At 58.6% G+C, this 24,438-nt stretch overlaps 9 protein-coding genes across 9 annotated transcripts; 6 read left to right on the top strand and 3 right to left on the bottom strand.

Moving 5' to 3' along the window:
• Positions 1 to 75: 75 nt before the first annotated feature.
• B0H18DRAFT_1116943 (uncharacterized protein) lies at positions 76 to 1,595 on the top strand (the record flags this gene model as incomplete). Its single annotated transcript, XM_048033504.1, has 8 exons — positions 76 to 233; positions 268 to 322; positions 370 to 937; positions 993 to 1,007; positions 1,066 to 1,207; positions 1,267 to 1,313; positions 1,366 to 1,453; positions 1,505 to 1,595. 8 exons carry the CDS (start codon positions 76 to 78, stop codon positions 1,593 to 1,595), a joined length of 1,164 nt encoding a protein of 387 aa, XP_047895915.1.
• Positions 1,596 to 2,627: 1,032 nt separating this feature from the next.
• Positions 2,628 to 3,551, top strand: B0H18DRAFT_1116942 (uncharacterized protein; the record flags this gene model as incomplete). The annotated part of the gene is made up of 3 exons (XM_048033503.1): positions 2,628 to 2,661; positions 2,719 to 3,344; positions 3,405 to 3,551. 3 exons carry the CDS (start codon positions 2,628 to 2,630, stop codon positions 3,549 to 3,551), a joined length of 807 nt encoding a protein of 268 aa, XP_047895914.1.
• Positions 3,552 to 3,574: 23 nt separating this feature from the next.
• Positions 3,575 to 4,888, bottom strand: B0H18DRAFT_144185 (polymerase III polypeptide H). Its single transcript, XM_048036852.1, has 6 exons — positions 4,678 to 4,888; positions 4,437 to 4,620; positions 4,299 to 4,385; positions 4,184 to 4,247; positions 3,886 to 4,111; positions 3,575 to 3,838 (listed from the first exon to the last, which is right to left on the bottom strand). Exons 1-6 carry the CDS (start codon positions 4,699 to 4,701, stop codon positions 3,764 to 3,766), a joined length of 660 nt encoding a protein of 219 aa, XP_047895913.1. The 5' UTR covers positions 4,702 to 4,888; the 3' UTR covers positions 3,575 to 3,763.
• B0H18DRAFT_144218 (Ribokinase-like protein) lies at positions 4,887 to 6,547 on the top strand. The gene is made up of 5 exons (XM_048036853.1): positions 4,887 to 5,137; positions 5,208 to 5,241; positions 5,316 to 5,564; positions 5,623 to 5,731; positions 5,782 to 6,547. Exons 1-5 carry the CDS (start codon positions 5,024 to 5,026, stop codon positions 6,410 to 6,412), a joined length of 1,137 nt encoding a protein of 378 aa, XP_047895912.1. The 5' UTR covers positions 4,887 to 5,023; the 3' UTR covers positions 6,413 to 6,547.
• Positions 6,548 to 6,560: 13 nt separating this feature from the next.
• On the bottom strand, positions 6,561 to 7,428 carry B0H18DRAFT_873108 (uncharacterized protein; the record flags this gene model as incomplete). Its single annotated transcript, XM_048040270.1, has 2 exons — positions 6,561 to 7,205; positions 7,261 to 7,428. The coding sequence occupies 2 exons, from the start codon at positions 7,426 to 7,428 to the stop codon at positions 6,561 to 6,563; spliced, it is 813 nt and encodes a 270-aa protein (XP_047895911.1).
• A 1,705-nt stretch (positions 7,429 to 9,133) lies between these two features.
• On the top strand, positions 9,134 to 10,719 carry B0H18DRAFT_953178 (uncharacterized protein; the record flags this gene model as incomplete). The annotated part of the gene is made up of 2 exons (XM_048042168.1): positions 9,134 to 9,277; positions 9,334 to 10,719. The coding sequence occupies 2 exons, from the start codon at positions 9,134 to 9,136 to the stop codon at positions 10,717 to 10,719; spliced, it is 1,530 nt and encodes a 509-aa protein (XP_047895910.1).
• A 5,972-nt stretch (positions 10,720 to 16,691) lies between these two features.
• On the bottom strand, positions 16,692 to 17,841 carry B0H18DRAFT_1083864 (mitochondrial carrier; the record flags this gene model as incomplete). The annotated part of the gene is made up of 6 exons (XM_048031718.1): positions 16,692 to 16,889; positions 16,941 to 17,168; positions 17,228 to 17,450; positions 17,515 to 17,531; positions 17,572 to 17,692; positions 17,753 to 17,841. The coding sequence occupies 6 exons, from the start codon at positions 17,839 to 17,841 to the stop codon at positions 16,692 to 16,694; spliced, it is 876 nt and encodes a 291-aa protein (XP_047895909.1).
• Positions 17,842 to 18,689: 848 nt separating this feature from the next.
• Positions 18,690 to 20,282, top strand: B0H18DRAFT_1083863 (acid protease; the record flags this gene model as incomplete). Its single annotated transcript, XM_048031717.1, has 7 exons — positions 18,690 to 19,006; positions 19,063 to 19,157; positions 19,207 to 19,421; positions 19,568 to 19,706; positions 19,811 to 19,955; positions 20,034 to 20,178; positions 20,238 to 20,282. The coding sequence occupies 7 exons, from the start codon at positions 18,690 to 18,692 to the stop codon at positions 20,280 to 20,282; spliced, it is 1,101 nt and encodes a 366-aa protein (XP_047895908.1).
• A 1,224-nt stretch (positions 20,283 to 21,506) lies between these two features.
• Positions 21,507 to 23,894, top strand: B0H18DRAFT_873330 (uncharacterized protein; the record flags this gene model as incomplete). The annotated part of the gene is made up of 2 exons (XM_048040283.1): positions 21,507 to 21,598; positions 23,207 to 23,894. 2 exons carry the CDS (start codon positions 21,507 to 21,509, stop codon positions 23,892 to 23,894), a joined length of 780 nt encoding a protein of 259 aa, XP_047895907.1.
• Between the last annotated feature and the right edge of the window lie 544 nt (positions 23,895 to 24,438).

Raw genomic sequence — 24,438 nt, 5'->3', positions numbered from 1 at the left:
CGTTCCTGAGACGTCCACCAGCGCCGATCACGCAGAGCGCAGTTCTCCACAAGCAGACCCCAGCTTGATGTCGAAATGGCTGTCGAGACGGCTGCCGAGCCAACGTCTATCGAGGATGTCTCGATGGACGATGCTCGCGCGCCGGATGCACCCGCGGAGCAGTCTGCTGACACTTCCATGGACCGCCCCCGCAGAGCATCTACGGACGCACAGCCAATCCAGAAGATGAGCTCGTGCATCAAGATCTGAAGTTGCGCTTCACGAGAGCGACTCTGTAGAGGAAGTCTCTGCGGAGTTGCAACCCACGGAGGAAGAGGACTGGGTGAGCCCAAGCCTACGGATTCAGAAAGAGCACCTCAACCTGCCGAGGAAGAGCCAGCATGCCTCAAGCTACGGAAGGGGAGAGTGCCGACGCCGATGCGCCCGCAGCGGAGTCCACAGTCCACCTGCGGAGCCCGAGAGTCAAACACAAGAACCGCGCAGCTCGAAGCTATGGTCGAGAGCCTTGTACCGAGCGATGAACCAATGCAGGTCGATCAATCTATGGCTGTAGAGGATCAACCCTCCGAAGTTCCCGCGCCAGTAGAAGAAGAGAAAGCAGAGGACGACGAACCCGATGAACCTGTGCGAATCATCATCATCGAGACGCTGGACACGCCTGCACTTCGGCGGGAGAAGAACTTGCAAAAACGACTGGAGAAGGAGCGCAAGAGAGCAGAAGCTGCTGCTGCTGCTGAGGCGGAAAGGGCTGCACAGGCAAGGGCTACATCAGCGGTGGCGGGGCCCTCGCACCATGTCGACGAAGATTCCAAGTCGGATATGTCGGATCTCAGCGACCTCACTGATGCGGAGGGCGCTGGTGCGGGTGAAGTCGAAGAGAAAGAACCGGGAGTTGTCGTGCTTACCGAAGGAGAATCCTTGGAAGGGGGGACACTGGGTGCGTCCCACAGTGATCTGCCTGTGCTAACAGCTAACCTTGCTTTGACGTACAGTATGGGCGAAAGCAAGTAAGCACCAAAGGATCTGCAGTGATGCATTTGCATAGTAACTCAACGGGTTGCATAGAAACCTTCCCATGGTGGCCAGCCGTCGTTTTCGAGTCTGACGATCCTGCTATACCAAAACGTATCAAGGGGTTGTGGAGCGGGAAGCAAGCGGCTGATGGGCCGCTTCACATTGTGCAGTTTTTCGACCGCCACAATTCATGGTATGTTTCGTGTCGTACTTCCACTTCCACATCTCAGACTTCATGTGTCTGCATTGCAGGCAGTGCCTCCAGCTAGACAAATTGAGATTGCTAGGCGAAAACCAAGGTGAGCCGGGCTGTACGTGCTCGTCCCGTCCAGCAAGTGATATTTGGTACAGAATTGGACCAAGATATGCTCGCCACCGTCTCAAAAATGCAGAAATGGAAGACTCCCAAGCTTCTGCAGCAGTGTCGTGAGGCGTTCAGGTCCGTCGAATGTGCCTTGTCTATGCTATCAAGAGCTGATCGTGACCTCAGACGTGCTATGGCGGAGAGAGAAACTGACAAGGAAGGAACTCCACAAGCAGAAACGCCGGCCGCAGGGTCTGGCATGGATGTGGACCTTTAAGACTGAACGTCGTGGCACAGTGGATGTCATCTGGATGCCGAGTACTGTTCGTCTATCTGCATTCGATACCTTCTGCCGCACTGCATGGATGGGCGTGCCTGAAGAGATTTGGCCTGAATGTTGCATGTTAGCGTCCTATCCAGTTCTCGCCGTAAGCTATCGTCTGCTCTGGACCACAACGTACTCATTGCAGGCTGTTCCATGCCTATGCGTTGGGTTGCGTGAGCATATTTCTTTTGGGGCTCTGCTTTCGTCTCACGCTGTTGTGTGTACCAAAACTGAGATCACTCGGACCAGCGGGCAACGTGAAGGTACTGTATGTATATGGCAGTACTTCACAGACCTAAGTGCCACTGCCAGTGGCCGCAGGAGCAGGGGTATTGACAGCTGTTTACGCGCTCCCGTGATCGCGTCGCGACGCGCCTGAGTGCCTTCGGCGCGCCCGTGGGCACAGCCTTCACTCCGGCGACATCGCTCATGGCCTCGAGCTGGCCTTGAGCATCTCATCATTTGGAAAGCTATCCCTGTGCTCGTTTAGCTTACTATGCTCGTATTCTGGGACATCGATGGGAACATAGGCACTGAACAGGAGAAACATAGCGAGCTGGCCAATCTCCTCGACTCTGTCGACGGAGAGTCGACGTCTGTGGCGCGGGATGTAGCCGCAATTGCGAAGTCGCTCGAGCAGATTCAGGGGAGAAGCCAGAGTCTCTGGCTCCGCGTAGCTCGGAGGACTCTAATGTGACCTCTTTTAACACTTTGTCACTTAAGATGCTGTAGCTGAGGACGTCGATAGGTTCTCGATGCACTGCATCAGAAGGGTGTCTGGTACAGAGTCAAACTATTCAATGACGCGTCGCAGAAGGACGATACAGCCAAACGGCAATGGAAGAAGACGATGTCCCGGAACGCGCTATGATGGAGTGGATGTCTGTACGCACGAGGGTCCTCTGCCCAAGGTGCTCTCGGCCGGAGTGAGTAGCACGGGCACCGCCTACATGATCACAGAATATCCAAGAGGTACACCTATCTATGGAACTTCAGCGGCCTATCCGACAACCAAAAGGTACGCCCAGACCTCCTACTTCTCTGCGCAGACTCACGATCATTTGCGCACGTCCAGCAAGCAACCTCCAATCTTACGCAGATCTCACGCTCTCGATGTTCCGCGTCCCCTGCCCGTCACACATCGGCAGCATCGTCTCCATCTCCACCACCAACGACACCGCCCGGCTCGGGCCCTGCATCCACCCCTTCGACGCGTCCCGCGCGCCTGCGGTCTTCGAGCGCATCGAGGACTACTTCGGGTGGCTTCTCCAAAAGAAGCGCACGCTCATGTCCGCCTCCGTCGCACGAGTGCATGCAGACAATGACGGTTCCGCCGTGACCGTTCTGAGGACAAGGCTGGCTGAAACGAAGGCGGACCGCGAGCTGGCGAAGATCCGCCGCGCGTTCGCGCGTCTCGAGGTGCACCTCGCGGAGGCGATCCGGAACCTCGATGCACCCCTCCTGCGGTGCGTGCCCGTGAACGAGGACCTCAGCCCGCGCAACGTCTGTATGGACGCGGAGGGGCAGATCTCCGATGTTGTGGATTGGAGCGCGCATGTCGTGAAGCCTGCGATATTGGCGGCAGCCTACCCCAGCTGGCTGAGCTACCCGGATCGTGAGCACCCTCAATTGAACGCGAGGGACGGGAGGTACATGGAGAGCCCGGAGGAGGCGGAGCGGCTATGCATGTGGCTCGACCTTGTGAGAAACGTCTCTGGTGTGCGTTCCGCTGCCAAGTGCTGACGATGGTCCTGCTGGCAGATACTGCTGCAACGAGATGTGGAGTATTACAACGCGCTGAAGGAGGGGGTCTTCATGCGGAAGGCGGAGGCGTGGTTGAAAGACCCGAAGTCGGACTTGGAGCAGTTGCAGGCTGTGATGAGCCATGCGGTCGTCAACATGGTTTGAAGGTACGAGAGACAATACATCGTGACGACTTGGAGTAAGCAAACATAGTATCAGCAATATTTTGTTTGATTCCCTTTATTATCCGCGAGAGCCGGGCCTCATGTAGACAAGTATCAGCAGTAGTATTACACGGCACTATGGAACGCCGCACGAACAGTGTATGGCTACAGCGTCTGGACAATGAACACCTATTAGACATCCCCAGCACACTGCTATCCCTCATCCATTGCGTCGGCCCCAGGCTTCCACCACGACACGGGACCCAAACCCTGCTCCGCTATCGAGCACTGAATATGTCTCAGCACAAGTCCAAAGAAGTGGGCGAGGTACCTACGATGATGGTATATGGCGGCCGTCTGTTTTCATGCGCCTGCTGCACGCCCTCCGTCGCCTTGGGGGGACCAGGCTCGTCGTCGTAGAACTCGTCGGACTCGACGCGCACGCGGACGACCTCGCCTGTGTCGATGTACATCCTGTCGGCCACCGCAGAGTCTAGCAGCTCGTGCGCAGAGGTGGCTTCGGAGCTGGGCATCCAGAAGTGTGCGCGCTCGTTTGGGTCGCTGGGTGAAAGAAGGGGCGAAAGGGATGTTTCTCAGGCTACAGGGAGTGGAAACGGATACGGGGAGGCTTACAATGCTGAGGGCTCTGAGAGGAATACAAGGGGGACATAAATGTCGTCGAAGAAACCGACCGTCACTGTTGCAGCACATGAGTAAACTGTGCCGGGCCTTCACAGTGAAGACGCACGTCGAATGCCGTCTTCATCTGAAGACTTGACTTTCGCAAGAATGACTTCGGAGGGGAATGGTCGGAACACGGTCAACCTGAATATCACTGCTTCCCTCTCAGGCCCCTCTATGAACCTCATATCGGAGATATGCGCACCTTTGTACCATAGAAACCCATCTCCGTACCGAACCTTCCCCTCGCCGACCTCCGCGAGGTCAAACACGCATATGCACAGCCCGACGTCGTGCAAGACGCGGTTTGCGTACTTTTTATTGAGCTCGTTGGTGATCGCCTGCTCGGGTGGCGCACCGAAGTGTTGAGGATGCACCGCAACGGTGTCCTGAGCCAGGGAGCATCCGTCAGTAGTAGTACTGTAACTGCGCAAGTAAGTCGGTACCTTGATGATGGAAAGCACGAACATCGCTCACTTCCAGCTTTCAGTAATTCGGTTGTCGTGTGTAGTTCCTGAGAATACTTATTGCCCGCGGTATTGATGATATGTCTGGACGTGTCTAGGATCGTGACATTGTTTGCTATGAGACCTGCATAAGTAGAAGATGACTTCAACAAACTGGCCCAACAGGTCGACGACCCCGCGAACGCCGAAAACCGATCGCACAGGGTCGATCTAATCTTATCTCGCCACCCCGAGTCAAAGCGATCCTCCTCCCGAACATTGAAACGGGTCTTCGCCTGCCGCAGTATGCCCTCCGCCGCCCGCACAGACCCTGCTCGCCACCGCCATGCCCCAGCAGACCGCAGGCCGCATCCTGAGCATCCAGTCCCACGTCACCTTCGGGTACGTCGGGGGCAAGGCCGCCGTGTTTCCCCTGCAGTGCCTCGGATACGATGTCGACGTACGTCCAGCCTTCCCCATGACGCTCTCGCGCGGTATGGCTCACGCGCGGGCTGCATCGCGGCATCCAGGTCGTCAACACCGTGAACTTCTCGAACCACTCTGGTATGTCGCGCGGTTTGCTAGCGCGGTAGGCTCAATGGAGATTCAGGCGTAGGGTCCGTCCTCGCTATTGACAGGATATGGCCGCTTTGGCGGAGCGAGGGCCACGGCGGCTGAGCTCGCGAAGCTGTTTGAGTTGATGGAACAAAATGGACTACTGCTCTGCGAGAGACTCTTGACGGGTAGGCACATGATCTACTGGTGGATGTCGCGCTATGCACACTCGATCGTAGGGTATGTCCCCGGTGCGGAGGCCCTGGCAGCCGTCAAGGACCTCGCCAGCAAGATGAAGCAAAAGAACCCAGAGCTCATCTACCTACTCGATCGTGAGTTTCGCTCTTCCTGTACACTAGAAGCATATCCGATCGCGTGACCCTCGTCCAGCTGTCCTGGGCGACGCAGGCAGGCTCTACGTCTCGCCGGAATGCATACCCATCTACCGCGAAGCGCTGCAATACTCTTCCGTCATCACGCCCAACTGGTTCGAAGTAGAGTGAGTATGCCTCGACTGATCCGTGTCTCGCGCTGAAGGCGTTCGTACAGAGTGCTAACGGATACCCGCATAACGGACCTCGCCTCCCTCCGCAAAGCCCTGCGCGTCCTGCACGAAGACTATCACGTCCCCAACGTCGTCATCAGCTCCATCCCGCTCAAAGCCTGGCTCCGCGCAGCGCTCCCGCCCGCCGCCCAGCCCACCGACACGGACAGCACCGACGCCGACTTCCTCGCCTGCATCTCTTCCTCCACCGACGCCGCGTCCACGTCCACGGTGCACGCGCGCTGCGTCCCGTGCCTCCCCGGCTACTTCTCCGGCGTGGGCGACCTCTTCTCCGCCTTAGTCCTCGGCCACTTCCAGCCCGCGCCCTCCGTCCCCTCTTCCGCCAGCGCAGAGGCCGGCGCGGAGCAGGAGACGCCGCTGGCGCACGCGGTCGCACACGCGCTGAGCAAGACGCACGCGCTCCTCACGCTCACACACGAGCACGCGGCGGGCCTGCCAGAGGCGGACAGGCTGCCGACGGACGAGGAGCTGGACGCGCGCGAGCCGGAGAGGAAGGTGCGGCGGATGAGGGGGCGCGAGCTGAGGCTGATACAGGGGCAGGACGTCCTCCGCGGGGCGGCGGGGACGGAGTACTTCCGGATGGTGCCCTGGGGCGGGTTCTGGGACGAGCCATAGTGAATGCATCATGTATTTGTTGGGGACTTGGAGTGCGATGTGGTACGGTGCGTGGATGTAGACCGGGTAACATACAAGAAAGGATAGATATACATTGCTGTGTCCCTTGGTCGACTTTATAGAATGCTACTGTCCTACTGTCCTAGTGTCAGTCACCGGGAGTCTGAGGTGGGTACACTTGTTTCCGCCGACGCTTTTTCCAGAAGAGTAGACCGACAGCAGCAAAGAGGCAGACCACGACCCCGAGGACGGCGCCGAGCACCTCAGCGATGATGTCGTCGTGCGTTTGCTTCGAGGACGCTTGTGAAGACGTCGCCGGGGATACGACGGGCGAGAAGGTGGGTATTGCAGTGGAACTGGGTAACGGTGAGGACGAGAACGGCGAACTGCGGGACCATAACGCATTCAGCCCGGAGCACACGAGCAAGTGGAACACTGACACGCACTCATTACCTGTCGTGACGATCGTGATATTGGAGACGTCGAGCGTCGTCGCGGTGAGCGACGGCACGAACATCATCGTGAGCGTCGTCGGGCGGTCGCTCGGAAGCCCGACGACGGTGATCAGTCCATTTGCGGTCTCCGCGGTGTCGACGGTCGCGGTGATGGCGAAGTCAGGATTGTGCGTGGCGAGGCTGACGTTGACGACGGCGGTGGACGCGTTGGAGGTGCGGATGTAGAGCGCCGTGCCGGTGAAGGTGAGGAAGAGCTGCGGGACGAGGGCGGCGCTCCCGTTGGTCGGCCCGCTCGTAGAGGTGACGAGTGCGGTGGGGTCGTCCGGGGAGATTGCGACCTGCCTGTGATGAGGTCGCGGTGAGCTTGTGGTTGCGTCGGGCGACGGGTGGGACGTACCATGCACTCTCGCACGACGCCGCCGTGGTGTTGCATGCAGGCGGGCTGTACGCGATCTCCGACGCAGTGGACTGTATGGTCACATTCTCAGCGAGTGCGGCCGCACAGAGGACAGCAAGGCAGACGAGGAGGAGCCAGCATCGCGCAGAGGAGCCAACGAGCATGCCAAGCACGGTGCGAGGCGGGCCATGCAGAGGTCAGACGAGGACCAGTGGTAGACGCGGCAGTGCCAGGTGAGTGGACGTTGCGCGTAGGTTAACGTTCCCGGTGGCAGGTGGGAGGCCTAGGCTTTAAGTTGCGTATTTCAGTAAGCCGCAGCGCAGGACGGTCGTCTGCCCGGTCATTTAGATCCTGCCATGACAACGCCCGGCTGGGACATGGAAGTGGTCTGTACCGTACAGGGAGGATCGATTTAACGCTGGCGCGTTAACCCGGGTCCGTGCTACTGTACGCGGTCGATCGTCGCGACAGTCGACGGCAACTTCGTGCCAAGCTTGTCGACGAGAAGGCATGCAGAGCAGCAACGCTTCGAGGAGGCCGTGCGTCGGGGGGAGATCGTCGGAGAGCGTGTTCGCAGGGCTTGAGGGACGTGAGAGGGATGGCGGCAGCTGCACGCCGCTATATCGAGGAGAGCCAGAGTCGGTCAATTGATTGACTCACGCGACAGATTCTATCGCGATGACACGCATGTAAGCCCTTATCGGGACATCTCATTGCCTGGAAATGCCTTTATATGGCATCTCGAGAACTGTTAGCAAACTTTAGCCGGTCGCTATGCGTCTCCGAAGGGATCAGGACGGGTGGTGCAGAGCTGCTTTCTTCCTCCTTCTCCTCCCCGTCCTCGTCCCGGTTCTGTCTGCGGTCGTCTGCTCTCCCTGTTCCCCGGGAGCCCCACCCTCGTTTCCCCGTCTCTCTTTTGTACATCACGCTCGCTTGACGATCGCACCACCACCGTAAAGGAAAGAACGAGAAGCGCAAACCATGGCTGACGCCGCTGTCGAGTTCCACAGACGCGATGCGCACCGTCGCCTTGCCGGACGCGGTCTCTTTCCGAGCATCCCCGGTCTCGGTGGGGATGGCGGCGATAGTGGTCCCACTGACGTAGACCCTGCCACGGAAAAGCCATCGACTTGTGAGTATCTAGTGTTTTCTGTGGATTTATGCGCAGAAGAGGGTGCTGTGGAACCGACGCGATTTCGGAGGTCGCTTCCTCACTGAGCAATTGCTACAACTGCGTCCAGCACCAAGCGCAATGGCCTTTCGCTTGCGTTTGACCGCGATGTTTGAAGTGCTATCGGAACTCCGCAAATGCCCTTCTGCATTTAATGTTTCGATAGCGCTCACATAAGACATGGAACCGCGCAGAATCGGGTTCACGCGAATCAATGCCACGGCATAGAGAATGCTGTGAGCTCAGGTCCCTCTGACCCGTTGACTGGGCAAAACTTGTCGTTGCCGATATGTTGAGCAGTTTGACCGTCGGAACTCTCAGGTATATGAATGCGCGCTCACCAGCTCAATCCAATCCAGCGACCTCCACCACCGCCAAACCGGCTCCAGAAACCGAGAAAACCACTCAAACCACAACTACACCTATACATACCACTTCGAGTACCACCGACAAGACAACTTCGCAGACGTCGAGTTCTACGTCTGCTAGCAGTACTTCGTCTTCGTCTTCGAAGACAACGTCTAGCTCTAGCTCGTCGTCCCAGTCATCCTCGTCCTCCTCGAGCTCGTCTTCGTCCTCGACTCAGTCAAGCACGACCGTCTCTACCACGCCGTCACCACCTCTAGTATACCGTCCACGACTTCTGCGCACTCGACTCACTTCATCACGTCTTTTGTGCCTTCGTCGTCCGCTCATCCATGTCGCCGACACTTACTGGCGCTGCTGCTGCTGCCTCGTCGTCTTCCGCTGACTCCTCTGTCAGCGCCGGCGCTGTTATCGGCGGTGTCGCTGCCGGTATTGTCGGAGTCGCCGCTCTTGTATTTGCGGCCTTGTTCCTCATAGTGAGTCCACAGCGCGTCCTCGCAGCCGTCTCGCTCAATAACATGGTTACCACCAGCGCCGCAAGAGGAATGACGCCCCACTGGATGACGACTTCAACCCGCACAACTTCAAGCACCAGTCCGTCATCCTTCCGGACGAAGGTGTGCTGTCGCGCGCGAGCTCCGTCAATCGCAACTACGCCGAACGCGACGATCGTTCCCTCACGGGGCAGACGATAGCCGCCGTGCCGCCGTCGTTCGGTGGGTCGTACGCGGGCTACGGCGGGGACAACAATTACTACGGTCAGCCGTACGCGCCCTACCAGGCTCAGTATGGCTATAGTCCTGGGCAATACATGAATAGCCCGTCGACGCCGACTACGCCATATGCGGCAACGCCGACGTCCGCTACGCCGTTCATGAACAACCAGTCTCCTTACGGTGTTATCTTCCAGGCTCCAGGCTCCCCCGTCACTCGTCAGCCATCCAATGGTGCCGCGCAGTACCTGAACCGCCAGCCGTCCATGGGCAACATGCGCAACGTGTCTGAGCCGACGACGCCGGACGCTGCGCTTACCCGCCAGGCCTCCATGGGCGCCGTCTCTGTCCTCTCGCGCCAGCCGTCCGTCGGGGCGGAGCAGGCTCTCAACCGCCAGCCGTCCATGGGCGCAATGCTCAGCCGCCAGCCAACCGACATCGCCAAAGCGAGCCTGTACCGCCAGCCGTCCGACCTCGTCACTGATATCCTCAACCGCCAGCGCAGCGGACAGCAGCAAGGCGAACAGCGCGTCGGGCCCGACGCGCATTACGTCGACCTGAGCCGGTCGAGCGTGACGCCGTTCCAGGAGCAGCAGTACACGGAGATTTCGCGCAGCCTGAACATCGCGCCGCCGGGTGCTCAGACATACCCCGACGAGAAGGCCGGGGCGCGGCCCCCGCCTGCGCCGAAGGAGGACGTCGCATCGCCCTTCGCCGACCCCGAGGACGACGAGCAGGAGCTGACGATCCCGGGCCACCCCCACGTCATCGAGTTCCCCATGACACCGCAGACGGGGGAGTCCTTTGGGACGCTACCCTCGCCGGGGCGGTACGCCGCGGCGCCGCCGACGCCCAAGTACGAGGCGACGCTGCAATCGCCCGCGTATGGGATCGACCGCGTGCCGTCGACGCCGCCCATCCTGCCTGAGATCTACCTCCAGGAGCGCGCCTTCTCGCCCGTGTCCGACACGAACTACCCCAATGCCCCGGTGTCCGCGCAGCCGTCCGAGAGCTTCGACCTGCCGAGCCCGCTGCCCCAGGCGCACTTTGGTGACGGTGCGAAGCCGGGTAGTCCCACGGCGGCGCGCCCGCCGAGCCCTGGGAAGCTTGCCCCTACGTCTGCCGCGCGTGCGGAGGTGTCGGGGGTGAAGAGGCCGGATACCGTGTATAGCATCGCGCCCGAGGATGCGTACGACGGGATCTAAATCTCTGCCTCCTCCCTGCCAATTTAAGGCCCAAGGAGAGCCGAACAAGGTGTACAAAGGCTAATATAACATTAACAACTCCCCTCTGTCCATACCGTCCTGATCTCGCTTTCACCCGCTGCGTTGACTTGTATCCTTTAGGCTGTCGACCGTTATACCGTTTCTCCTCCCCTTCTCCCGCGACATACCTTCCCGTGGTCTGGCCCAGCTCGCGCGGTTCTGCTTCGTCTGTTCACAACGTTCTGGTCGCTGCGTTCGCCGTTGTCGCAGGAGGCAGAACTGGCTTCTGTGGACACCCCTCCTCGCCGACCACCCACCCCATCGCGCCGTGGCCCCGGCCGCTCCCCGTGATACCCACCCTCGCAGTGGTTTCAACCGTTTACTTTACCCTCTCGCTTTTTGCGATGCTAGACCTGCATGGCTTTGACCGTTGCGTTTAGTCCGTTCACGTTGTTTGTACCCTCCGGAAGTCCTGTACTTGCTGCCTCGCCCCTCGGTCGGGGCGCACCGCGTACGTCGGCTTGCCGCTCGGTGTTGTGTATTGTAGCTTGAGAGCGGATCCGGAACGCTCACGTTCTATTCATGCCTTTGAACCCGTCTTGATCGATGTTGTGATGGCCGTCGGTTTGAGCTCTGTTGTATTGACTGCCTTGTATCATGTGTGAACCGCATCCTTCGCGACGAGGCATTTACATGTGAGCGAGTATCGCATTGACGAGTCACGCTGCTCTAACGACTGCGGCGTCGGAACACTACCGCATACTAATGCAGTATACTAGTCTAAACAGAATCCATACATCCATGACAACGTGCCTAGCTGAAGTGGTAGTAGGCGAGCAGGCATATAAAATAATTGGACACAGATACGCGATCGGTGGTGCGGTCGCTTTTCTTCTACCGCTTGTGTCTGCCCACTGCTCAAAGAAAGCCAAGTACCGCGTCCAACGGCCCCCGTCAAACCTCTCGACCCGCCCCACTCCTCACTCTCCGCCCCGAAAAGGGTGCGCACCAAGATCAAACTCCCCGCGAGATCCGTGTCCGCATGGCAGACCCCACTGACGTCCCCGTCCGGGCCTCCGCCGCACAGCAGCAGCCTCCCATCTCCGGCTGCCTCGATCCACGACGTTATGACACGGAACCCCTTCTCCACGGCCTCCCACTGCTCCGCACGCTTCAGCGAGCCCGGCGGGCTGAGCTCTTCAAGCGTGCACCCGAGCATGGCCTCTCGCGTCTCACGGAAGTACTTCCGGTTCGGCGGCCCAGCGCTGTAGTCGTGATGGGGTACAGGACCAGCGGCATGAGCTTCTCGTGCAGCGCGCTGACGACCGCTTTCTGGAAGGCGGCCTGGAGGACGCGTGTTTCGGGGGGGAGGAGCGCGGGTGTGTCTGGGTAGGTCTCGTCGAGGTAGCGCGCGATTTTGTAGGACTCCATGACGATCTTGTGCGTGCGCGGGTCGTAGATCGCGGGGAGGGTGTACGGCCATGGTGCAGCCGACGGCGGGTTCGGCTCACTCCCTGACCGGAGAGGAATGAAGCGATATCCGGGTAGTTGATCCACTCTGTGCGGTACGGGATGCCCTTGTAGTTGAGGGCGAATCTGTGTTGTGATTGTGATTTGAGCAGACGGGCGCTGTGTGGAGGCGACACACGTACCGCGTCTTCCAGGTGTTCGGCGACCAGGCTGAGCCCGGGACCGTACTAGGGATGTCGTAGAAGATGATACTGTCGGTATCTGGAAGCGCCATCTCGTGAAGACTACGACGAACTACGCTCCGGTATATCTTCTCGTGAGATGGGATGGCGATCGTTGCGAGGTCATCCTAAATACTATCCAAGTTAACGTCTCACTAGTGTAGCGCCAACGGGTACATGGCTCAGTCAGCCATCCTCGCTTGTTGGATGGGGATCGCAATTATATAGATTCAGAATTGTCAAATTGGCAGGACAGCGCGCTGATAATGTGGTCAGAACCCTGATCTCAGACGACAACGCAGCGCCTGACACTGACTGACCCACACGGAAGGCTCACCTCAGTCACCTCATTGAATGCTATCTGCGGCATCCTCTCTTACCGATGATCGCCCTAGGACGTTGTGCATCGAGAGCACATTCTTGATAGAAGCTGAACAAACGTCTGGACAACAGACACGTCCACGGTACCACCTGCGCGACTTGAATAACTGAATCACCGCCTACGTCGACGTAATCTTGCATCCCTGCTGACGAGCGCGTGATAGAATTGTACGAAAGCTGTGAGATTACCCCACCCTTCTCGAGCACATGTTCGGAGATACGATTACACAGTAGGACTTGAACGTCGTCTTAATACCATTTGCAAGGTCTTCAGCGGCTTGTATCGGCCCACTTTTCGAGTACGGCCAAGTAACGCTTCCAACGGCCCCCGTCAAAGCCCTCTACGCGTCGCCAATCCTCGCTGTCCGCCCCGAAGACGATGCGCAACCAGATCAGCACACCAGCGATATACGTATCTGCTTGGGTGACCTTGCCGCCGTCGCCGGCAGGGCCCCCACCGCTCAACAGCAGTCTCCCGTCGCCAGCCGCCTCGAACCACGACGCCACGACGCCAAAGCTCTTCTCCGCGACCGCCCACTGCTCTGCACGCTTCTCCGATCCGGGCGGACTGAGCTCCTCGAGCTTGATCCCCAGCGCCTTCTCGCGCGTCTCGAAGAAGTACTTCGCGCTCGGCGGGTTCAGCGCCGTCGCCGCGGTGGGGTGCAGGATGAGCGGTAAGAGCTTCAGGTGCAGCTCGGTAAGGAACGCGTGCTGGAAGGCGGACTGGAAGACACGCGTCTCGGCAGGGAGGAGCGCGGGCGTGTTGGGGTAGGTCTCGTCGAGATAGAGCGCGATCTTGGAGGACTCCATGATCGTCTTGCGCGTGAGAGGGTCGTAGATCGCGGGGAGCGTGTAGGGCCAGGAGGCGACCTCAGGTGGGTTCGGCTCGACTCCGAGAGCGGTGAGGACGGATGCAATGTCTGGGTATTCGACCCATTCCGTGCGGTACGAAAGGCCTTTGTAGTTGAGCGCGAACCTAGGTAGAGGCCGATGTGAGTGAAGGGACACGGTTTGGTGCCGCAAGCGTACGCACCGCGTCTTCCAAGTGTTGGGCGACCAGGCTGAGCCGGGGACGGTGCCCGGGATGTCGTAGAAGATGATCCTGTCGGTGTCCGGGAGTGCCATCTCGTTGCAACAGTTATGAGGTGTGCGGTAGTCTTTAGCCACTTGAACGGTGGGGCACCAGACAGTGGGGTCGACGGAGAGTCAGACGCGATCCTAGATAAGTGCGCCAGGACGAGCCCAGTTCCTCTGGCACAGTCAGCAGGATGCCGCTCAGCGCTCAGCAATAAGCAGGGCGATGATGATAGGGATTGCAACGATCATGTAGCAGGTGTAGCATCAGGTAGCATCCTGTAGGATATCATAGCCAAGACGGCCAAGTATGCGATGGGCCTAATCCAAGCCTAATCAAGGGCTCGTTACCGCAAACGGGCTCTGTTTGCGGCAGAGTTCACCAGAGTATGTCACCCCCTAGTTGCCTCCTACATCATGCAATGGAACGTACCCCATGGATCGGTCTTCACGGGTACATACCATCGTGTTGCGGACATCATCGACGAAAGCTAAAAACGGCCACGCACTGAGGCCTTGCTTCGAGCTTCGATGCCACCATTTCTATAGAGGACGTCCGAGCTATCCCCCACTCAAAGAGGTCTTCTTTAGGGTCTGCCTAGGGGAGACTACGTCCGAGCCGAGTCTGGTGCTGAAGTGCTCAGGGTAGTACATGCCATTGACGCTGCAGGTCAATCCAGACTTGGGCATGACAAGCACGGATGGGGCTTCAGCAAGCGGCCATACGCAGGTGGTCCCAAAAATGCTTCTGACATGACCACAGCTCGCAGTAACAGCGTTTATCGTCGACGCCCTCGAGTCAGAACCTCAGGTGACGTCGACGAAGGGAACTCTCGTCGTGGCAATACTCAGATACTAATAGGCTCAGACCTGGCTAGTACTTCGCCAGAACCCCCACATAACACCGTGAGCAGTACCGGACCTGGGACAGTCCACACGTACACTGACTATCAGCCCTCTCACAAAAGACTCGCCACCGAAGATAAAGCGGCATCACCAGGATGTCGGCACCTACCAGCGCACCTCTGCCCGACACGGATGTGATCATCCTGTATGACATCCCAAGTACAGTCGATGGTGTAGCCTGGTCTCCCAGCGTCTGGAAGACACGGTACATATCTGCACTCGCCCCGCCGATCGTCCTGACTCTCCCTCCAGGTTCGCCCTCAACTACAAGGGCCTCCCCTACCGCACAGAATGGGTCGAGTACCCCGACATCGCGCCCCTCCTCATCCGCCACAACATCGCTCCTCAGCCGCCGCCCGCGTCCGCCTACACCCTCCCCGTGATTTACGACCCCCACACGCAGCGCTTCGTCGCCGAGTCCACACAAATTGCCCTCTACCTCGACGCGACCTACCCCGCCACGGTCCCTCTCCTCCCCTCCGCCGTCCGCACGTTCAACCGCGCGTTCCAGTACGCGGCCGGCACCACCGTGCACGCGCAGATCGTCCCGCTCATCATGTTCCCCGCGATGACGCGTCTCAACCCGCGCAGCCAGGCGTTCTTCTGCGAGACGCGCGAGCGGCGCTTCGGGTGCAGGATGGAGGAGATATGCCCGCCCGGAAGCAGGCCGCGCAGTGGGCCAGCCTCGAGAAGGCGTTCAGTCTGCTCGCGTCGTGGTTCGAGGCTGCGGGCGACGGGAGGCTGCTCCTGATGGGCCCCGCGAGGGCCAGATCTGCCATGCAGACACCCAGGTTGCGGGCCTGCTGAAGTGGGTGCAGACGGTCTTTGGCAAGGAGAGTGAGGAGTGGAGGCGGTCGAGCGGTTTGATGGTGGTCGGTGGAAGCGCTTCCTGGATGTCATGGAGGAGTGGGGAGATGTAAGTCATTGATACTGGTTGGACGCCGGCGGTCAGATGTACGCATGTCCTTCTGCAACTTGAGACTTGAGACCTTTCCAGCCAGATTGTTAAATCACTATCCCAATGCGAAACATGCGTGCTTGAATGAGAGGCATTATCCTATTGTCAGCAACTGGCACAGCAACGAAAGTGAGATCAACGCAAGGTCCGTCGAACAAACTCCCTCAGCCCATCGATCAACAATTGCTTGTCTAGTACGTGTGGTCCCTGATCTTCCAGTCAGTCGGACATTCGCAATAGAAAAGACATCGGACGACTCACATATACGCAAACCCAACGCGTGAGTTCGGCGTACAAACACCTATCGACATAGACCTGTCAGCCCTCACCCGTCCAACGCTGCAGTGCACACCACTCACCGCGTAGAACCTCTCCATGAACTTCTGGCCGATGAAGAAGTCGAGCCCCTGCCCGGCGAACGCGCCTATCGGACTGATGTAGCCGTACTGCAGGCTCCCGACACGACCGAAGGGCGTAGCTGCTTGTAGCGACCGTCGCGAGATCGTCCTAAATACTAGCCAAGTGAGACATCTCGCTTGTAGAATCAATGGCATACAGCTCAGTCAGCAGGAAGCTCAGTCAGCCATCCTCGTCCGATGAACGGAATTCGCAATTACGTAGAGCTGTCGTGCGGGATGAATGAGTGGGTTGTACCGTGTGACTCACCAGAGACTGCAGCGTGCTACAGAGCGGAACACCCAGATTAGTCTAAATCCATATTATACGTCCTAAGGGGCAGAGCATTATCGGGCATAAAGGTCGGTGTGTACCAACCACTACTTTTGCCGGGCTGTAGGTGGGGCGAGTGTGTGAGTAAGTGGCGGATGGGTCGGTGAAGTCTAGCACTATGCAACGTAAGAGAATAATGTACGGATGGCGCGGTGGTGGTACACATGCAGCATATACCCAGGAGCAGGGAAAGCGAGTAAGTGGAGGGGAGTGCGTGAGCGGCAGGCAGTCGATCATGACCAGCGGAGGACGGCCTCGTAGATGGAGTACATGACGGCGGCGTTGGGGATAACGCGCATGAGGTGCGCGCTGAGCCCGCCGTAGAGCGAGCGCGTGCCCTCCTCCGCGATGACGAGCCGCAGCGTTTGGACGAGTCCAGTATACTTCATCTTGCCGTCCACGAGCGGCTGCCGCAGTCGTGTCCGGATCACCTACGGGCACCTCAGTCGGCACGCAAATGGGAGACAGAACGCGGAACGCACCTCGTGCGGGTATGTGATCAGCGTAGCGACGCACTTCGATGTCCCCGCGCTCCCGAGCATACCCAACCACTCCTGCACGCCGCCCTGGCCCTCCGTACTTGCCGTCAGTAGCTTTAGCCGCTCGTACAGCGTCCACTGTATCGTGCCCTCCGTCACGCCCAGATAGCTCGCGCTCAGGCCCTTGTAGAATCCCTTCAAGCCCTCCTCCCGTAGTATGCGCTTGATCATCTCCAGGGAGCCGCCAGAGACTTGCCCGCCTGATGCTCGAGCTGCAATCGCGTTTTGACGACCCAGATGGGGTTCGTCGCAGTGCCAGTCGCGATGCCCGCGCACGCGGCGGCGCTGAGGTGTACCCAGGAGTTCTCGCGCCCGTCGTTGAAGTGGTTGGCGATGATGTGCTTGCCGTTGCCGTAGGTGAAGAAGTTGATGGAGCGCGCGGGGATGACCCCGACGAGGGTGGGGCCGAGTCCACGGAAGAGCGCGCGGAGGGACTCTTCGCGGTAGATGTCGCTGGTGTCGTATACACAGTTAGCATCTCCTGGCTGCGCACTTTGCAATGCGACACTGGACGCACCGAATGATGTGCCCTGTCTCGACGAAGTGCCATAGTAGTTCGGTCGATGTGGTGCACTGCAACACCTCCGCCGGCCAGCCCAAAAGACGTGTGCTTGACTCTGAAAAGGTCCGACTGTAGTCGTGTCTTGACGACGTCAAACGGACTTGTCACGATCGCTCCGCACATGGCCCCCAGACTTCATATCGAGTGAGGCGTGTGAGCGTCCCGTCGTGTCGCAAGACTCGTGAGTACTCACCCACCGCCGACGAAGTGCTGCCATGACTTTGCGGGCAAGAAGCTCGTCTTTGAGGAGCTCGCTACGGGTTGTGGAGGGGTATCGGCCATGTCGATGCACCAGGTCCAGACCTCAGAATGAAGTGCGGTAAGCGGAGGAGGCGACGGTGGTGAGCAGCGGAGAGCTGGTCCAAAGGTGGTCACTGCCAAGTCAAATGTCTGCCACCGGCACACGTCCCATTTTTCGTGCATCGGAGGATCCCCATCCGCGGCACGGCCAACAGGTAGATAAGATTAGATTGGCGCCATTTGTCTACCGGACTCCAACCTCCGTCTCAAACTTGAACCTCTTCCGAGTCCTCAAAGCTTCATCCTTTCCCTTTGGTATTGTCTGGTACTGTCGCAGTCGACCCATCATTCATCCGAAACTCTACAAACTTATGACATCCTTGGGCAGCGAACCCGCGCGCCGGGCATAACAGTCACGTCTATCAGCTGGAATGATCATCCTCCAGCAGCTTTACGACGGTCTCCATTCGCGCACACATTCCACAGCCCACTCGCAATGGAATTGTCGCAGGAGATAATAGACCCTCATTGTGCCTGGTTCTCATCGCCACTCTATTGCTGATGCCAGCATGCGGCGACGCACAGCATTCCGCCGGGAGCAGAGAGTCCCGCGGTCGGTGAAACGCACGGTACTGTCAGTGTTCAGTCTGCGATAGCGAAAATAGACAAGAAAACGCCTTATGGATCTGCGAGGACGCAGCGTTGCGCCCTTTGTGAAGCACGTCTCTTGCACGTCTCGGACCCTGGTGATGTGCTCGCTTCCCACCCGCGTAGTTTCCGCCCCATGCGACTTCTCGCCCTGCATTCCCAGCGTCCTGAACGGCCGATCCTCGGTATATATACTCGTCGGCCGCCCTCCCCTCCGCCTGCGTGCTCGCGCCACTGCCAGTATGCTCTCCCCCTTCCTCGTCGTCCCCGTCGCGCTCGCGACCCAGCTCTCGCTCGTGGGAGCTGCCACCACCCTCGCGCTCTCGCCTGTCTCGGGCCGCTCTGGCGCATACATGCAGGGCGCGCCCGACGCGGGGCGTACACGCGTCACGCACATGAAGGAGCGCGCAGCTCGCGTCGCGGGATACGCAGAGGGCTCCACGACGATCCCCGCCACGAACCTCGCGTATGTGCAGTACACCGCAAACATCGGCGTCGGGAGCCCGCCGACGTACTACAACATCGTAGTGGACACCGGGAGCTCGAACACGTTTGTGGGGTAAGCGCACTCTGCAATCGGTGGCGCGAGTGGTCTGATTGACAGCGGTGATACAGCACGGGAAACCCGTACGTGAAGACCAGCACGAGCGTCCCGACCGGCCAGGAGGTCAACGTTACGTATGGCTCAGGATTCTTCTCCGGATATGAATGTACGTTCTCTTCTTCCCGTCTGACGCGCACAACTGACCAAGGGAATAGACCTGGACCAGGTGACGATCGCGCCCGGCCTCGTGATTGTGAATCAGAGCATAGGCGACGCGCTCGAGTACGCCGACTTCGAGGGCGTCGACGGTATCATCGGCGTGGGGCCCACGGACCTCACGCTCGGCACGCTCTACCCCGCAGTCGACGCGGCGATCCCGACGGTGATGGACAACGCCCTCAAGCAGGGGCTCATCCCCACAGAGATCCTGGTGTAAGCTTCGCCCCGGCGTTTGACTACAACGATACCAGTGCGTCTGTCCGTACCTCGTTGTTATAGTAATCTGACGATATATTCACGCTGCCCATGGTAGACGGTGCGCTGACATTCGGCGGTGTGGACGACAGCCTGTACGAGGGCTCGATCACGTACACGCCCGTGACGACGACCTACCCCTCGAACTACTACTGGGGCATCAACGTCACCAGCGCGACGTACGGAGAGACGACGGTCATTCCCGCGAGCTACGCGGGCATCGTCGACACGGGCACGACGCGTGAGTCCCTTCCCTTGGTGTTGGGGCGGTGACCCTAACCTGGCTCTCATTCCACATCGTGCGGTTTAGAGCGTATTCACTGACGGTGATTCGTGGCGTGACAGTGATCTACATTGCGGACGACTGGTATCAGACGTACCAGGACTCGATTCCGGGCGCGTACTACGACGGGAACAACACGGGGCTCATCGTCATCCCGTTCGAGGCCATCCCCTTCATGCAGCCCTTCACCTTCTACGTCTCCGGTATGTTCCTTCCCTCCTCCCCTCCTGCAGACACTGATAGTCTACGCACGCGATGCAGGTGAGCCGTTCACGCTCGACGTAGGGCGCAGCTCCTCCCGCTGTGGCAAAACGAGGCGTGGGGCGCGGAGCCGAACCTGCAGTACGGCTACATTGGTCCGATTGGGTCGCTCAGCGGGGAGGGGCTCGACTTCATCATCGGCCAAAAGTTCATGGAGAGGTTCTACGCGGTGAGTGGTGTGCTTCGCAGTGTTGGATGGGCGGGAGGCTGACGGGTGGATATGGCTAGGTTTTCGATACGCCAAACTCGCGCGTTGGGTTTGCATATACGTGAGTCGTCTCTTTTTCATTGCGAAGGTCTGACTGACTGGGAGATTCAGGGACCATACGTATTAAAACAGCAATAGCTGCTCGATGGACTGAGGGACTCTGTTAGATGGACCTTGCGTTAACCCGCATGTACTCGCTACCGTTGCTGTGCCTATTGCTGACAATGGCATAACACCTTCCAAGGGGATATATTGATGTCCGGACTTGAGTCAAGCACGGACACTGCACTCTGGCTGGATAGGTCTCAAGTGGAAAGTTGCAGAACGGAATCCGTACATATTGACCGCCGCCATCCCCCCACTTCTCCATGACGCCCAGGAACCGCTTCCAACGCCCACTTAATATTGAACCCCTCGACGCGCCTCCACTTCTCGCCGCAATCTGGGTGCTGCATACAGAGCTCGCGCTCGTCGGGGTCCATCAGGAGCAGCCTCCCGTCGCTCGCGGTCTCGAACCATGACGCAAGCAGACTGAACGTCTCCTCGAGGCTGGCCCGCTGTACACCGTACTCAACGTATACTGACCAGCTTACTGGTACTTCAGCACCAGAATCGGACGTACTGCGTAACAAATTGAATGGTGGCGTCGAAGCAAAGTGTAAGCCATGACAGATCTATGCCGTCGCACGAAAGTGCATGCCCGTTCATGCTCTAGCTTTCGTTGACGATGCATTGATGTCCGCAACATGTACCACATTCGTGTAGGCCGTCCTGTGTGGTACGTTCGATTTACTACTAAGTTCCGGTTTGGGAGGTTAGGAGGTAAATTTCCATTTGCGGTAAGTACCTGTCATCATACAGTATGATCATGCGCATCGTGAATTTTGATCTTGGCTCGCCACAAGGTCTGCCACAAGTCTGCCATGCATCGCCATTCCTCCTCGTACTATGCTGGCTGTCGAGTACGGAGATGGATGGCAGCCTGCACCAACATCTGTGCTACACATCGAACACACCATCGCAACTCGTCCTCTAGTTTAGCACTGGCACTGGTCGTTCTTGGCACTAAGACAGCATGGGCGGTGACTCACATATGCATGGGCATTCTTTGTTGCGGGCCCTTTCGAGGAACGATTGCTGAGTGAGCGTCCAGCTGATCATGACTGTGCCAGAGGAACTAGGCTCGTCCTGGCGCATATATCTCCTGGATAGCGTCTGACTCCGTCGACCTTCCGCGGTGTCTGGTACTTCACCTCTCAAGAGGACGTCCACCGCATTGCTGCCACGAGATGACACTCCCAGACACCGACAGCATCATTTTCTACGACATACCGAGCTCCGTCCCCGGCTCAGCATGGTCGCCCAACACCTGGAAGACGCGGTGCGTATGAGCTTCCACCTAACCACGTTCCCTCGCTCACATCGGCCTATCCAGCTTCGCGCTCAACTACAAGGCCTTTCGTACCGAACGGAATGGGTCGAGTACCCAGACATCGCATCCGTCCTCACTGCTCTCGGAGCCGAGCCGAACCCACCTGAGGTCGCCTCCTATCCCTACACGCTCCCCGCGATCTACGACCCACTCACGCGCAAGACGATCATGGAGTCCTCCAAGATCGCGCTCTACCTCGACGAGACCTACCCGAACACCCCTGCGCTCCTCCCCGCCGAGACGCGCGTCTTCCAGACTGCCTTCCAGTACGCGTTCGCCACGGCGCTGCACCAGAAGCTCAAGCCGCTCATCCTGCACCCCATCGCTGCGACGGCGCTGAACCCGCGGAGCGCGAAGTACTTCTTCGAGACGCGTGAGAGGGATCTGGGGCGCAAGCTCGAGGAGCTCAGTCCGCCCGGATCGGAAAAGCGTGCGGAGCAGTGGGCGGCTGCGGAGAAGGGATCCGGCGTCGTGGTGTCGTGGTTCGAGGCGGCTGGCGACGGGAGACTGCTGCTGAGCGGTGGGGCCCTGACGGCGACGGCGGCAAGGTCACGCATGCAGACACGTATGTCGCTGGCGTGCTGATCTGGTTGCGCATCGTCTTTGGGGCGGACAGCGAGGACTGGCGACGCGTGGAGAGCTTTGACGGGGGCCGTTGGAAGCGATACTTGGCTTTCTTCGAGCAGTGGGCAGACACAAGCCGATAGAAGAGAGTCTTGTGGTTCACACAGAAGATGATACTGCAATTCCGAGTTGAGTCATATTCGTTCTGCAGTGTCTACAAGCGGGCGGTGAATGTATACACTAGTCTAGATTTGGCCATGTCGTCAGTCGCTATAGTGCGAGATGTGGGGCGACCAACCAGATATAGTATATCACCTTCCCTATATGGATTAGCACGGGGCCCCGATACCATCGGATGAGATTATAAATGAGGTCCAGTCTGACAGTTGACTTTTACGTTCTGACAGCAACGGCCTGACCTGACTACACATGCACAAGGCCATAGACGTGGACTGTGTCCTCAAGCTCAAGTCCCCCGAACAAAGCGACCGCAATGGAAATAGCGCCATACAATTGAAGTGCACGGCGGCGGGTTGGTGGCGGGCTTTCATTCAGGAAACACTGACTCGAGGCTACAGCGACATGTTGCGATCACAGTTGATAGCGAAAGAAGCAGCGCTGACTGACCGAGAGCCACTCGCTGACTGAGCCGTAGCGACTAGGCCCTCAGAGTCATATATGTTGCGCATTGCTGATATCATATCGTGCAGTAGGATCCCTCCATCGTAGACAGCACGAGGTACGTCTCCGGGCAACTCTCTAAATCAGTTGACTCAGGAATTTGCGCGGTAGATTCCCCGCCTCAGGCTGCGAGACCACTCAAATCGATTGTCCTTGCGCGATGGCTTTTCCAGAGACGGATATGCTCGTCTTCTATGACATACCAAGCACCGTTCCAGGCAAAGCTTGGTCGTGCAATACCTGGAAGACTCGGTGAGTTGGCCACACTGTGCCGCAGTCCTGCTCCTCACCAAGCTTCGTAACATGGCCCAGCTTCGCACTCAACTACAAGGGCATACCCTACCGCACCGAATGGGTCGAATATACCGAGATCGCGTCGCTACTCACCTCCCTCGGCGTGGAGGCCAGTCCGTCTCCGATCTCCTTCACCCTTCCCGCGATCTACGACCCGCGCACCGGCACAGCCATGATGGACTCGCTCAAGATCGCCCGCTACCTCGACGAGACATACCCCGACACCCCCGTCCTGCTGCCTCCCGACACGCGCGTCTTCCAGCACGCGTTCCAAGACGCCCTCCTCAGCGCCGTGCACATGAAACTCATCCCGCTCCTTATCTGTGCCTGCGTCACGAAGCTGAACCCACCCAGCGAGGCGTATTTCCGCGAGGCGCGGGAGGTCACCTTCGGGTGCACGGTGGAGGAACTCAGCCCGCCCGAGAAACGCCCGGAGCAGTGGGATGCCGTCGAGAAGGGGTTCGGCGTCCTGGCGTCGTGGGTTGAGACCGCCGGCGACGACAGGCTCTTGCTCACGGGCGGGGGTCCGGCAGGTGATGCAAGTCGCGTGCGTCACGCAGATATAAGCATCGCTGGTCTGTTGATCTGGGTGCGTGCTATTTACGGAGAAGAGAGCGAGGAATGGCGGCGTGTCAAGAGCTTTGACGGAGGTCGCTGGAAGCGCTTCTTGGACTTCTTCGAGCAATGGGCAGATACAAGCCGTTAGAGGGTCATGTTGGGGTCGAACGATGTCGACGCAGAACACCCGCAGTCCCCGTGGTTATGTACGTACTATCAGTTACTACTATGCCCGTGCGACGCTGTTGACGGGTTCTATGTAGGTGTGGTCTTCGTACCAGTCGAACTCTCGTATCGTACTCGTCCAAGCGGCACAGCTGCTGAGCGCTGTCTGCACGTCACGTTTACTTGTGATGGGATGGCCGGCCGTCGCACAAAGTGACGTCGAAATAAAGTTTGACAGCACACAGGGAACGGATTGATCGACAGGTTATGGCAGCAATATGACAGCGAAGAGGGCCGACGCCGCTGTCGCTCGAAACGGACAGTGACAGGTTTGAGCAGTGTGTGACTGAGTGTGACTAAGGGTACGAACTATCACCTATTCCAGCCATATGTTATAATAGGTTGTGGAGCAATCTGTGCATAAGTAATGAATTTACTTACAAATCCACCATTGAAAGGGTACTCAATTGAACTCGCAAAGTCGGCCCATGAGCTTTGTCGTAGTGCCGAACACAACATTGCCTCAA

Source organism: Fomitopsis serialis (assembly GCF_022376445.1).
Source record: "Fomitopsis serialis strain Sig1Antser10 chromosome Unknown B0H18scaffold_17, whole genome shotgun sequence".
Lineage (NCBI taxonomy): Eukaryota > Fungi > Basidiomycota > Agaricomycetes > Polyporales > Fomitopsidaceae > Fomitopsis > Fomitopsis serialis.
This window is presented reverse-complemented; position numbering and strand designations above follow the sequence as displayed.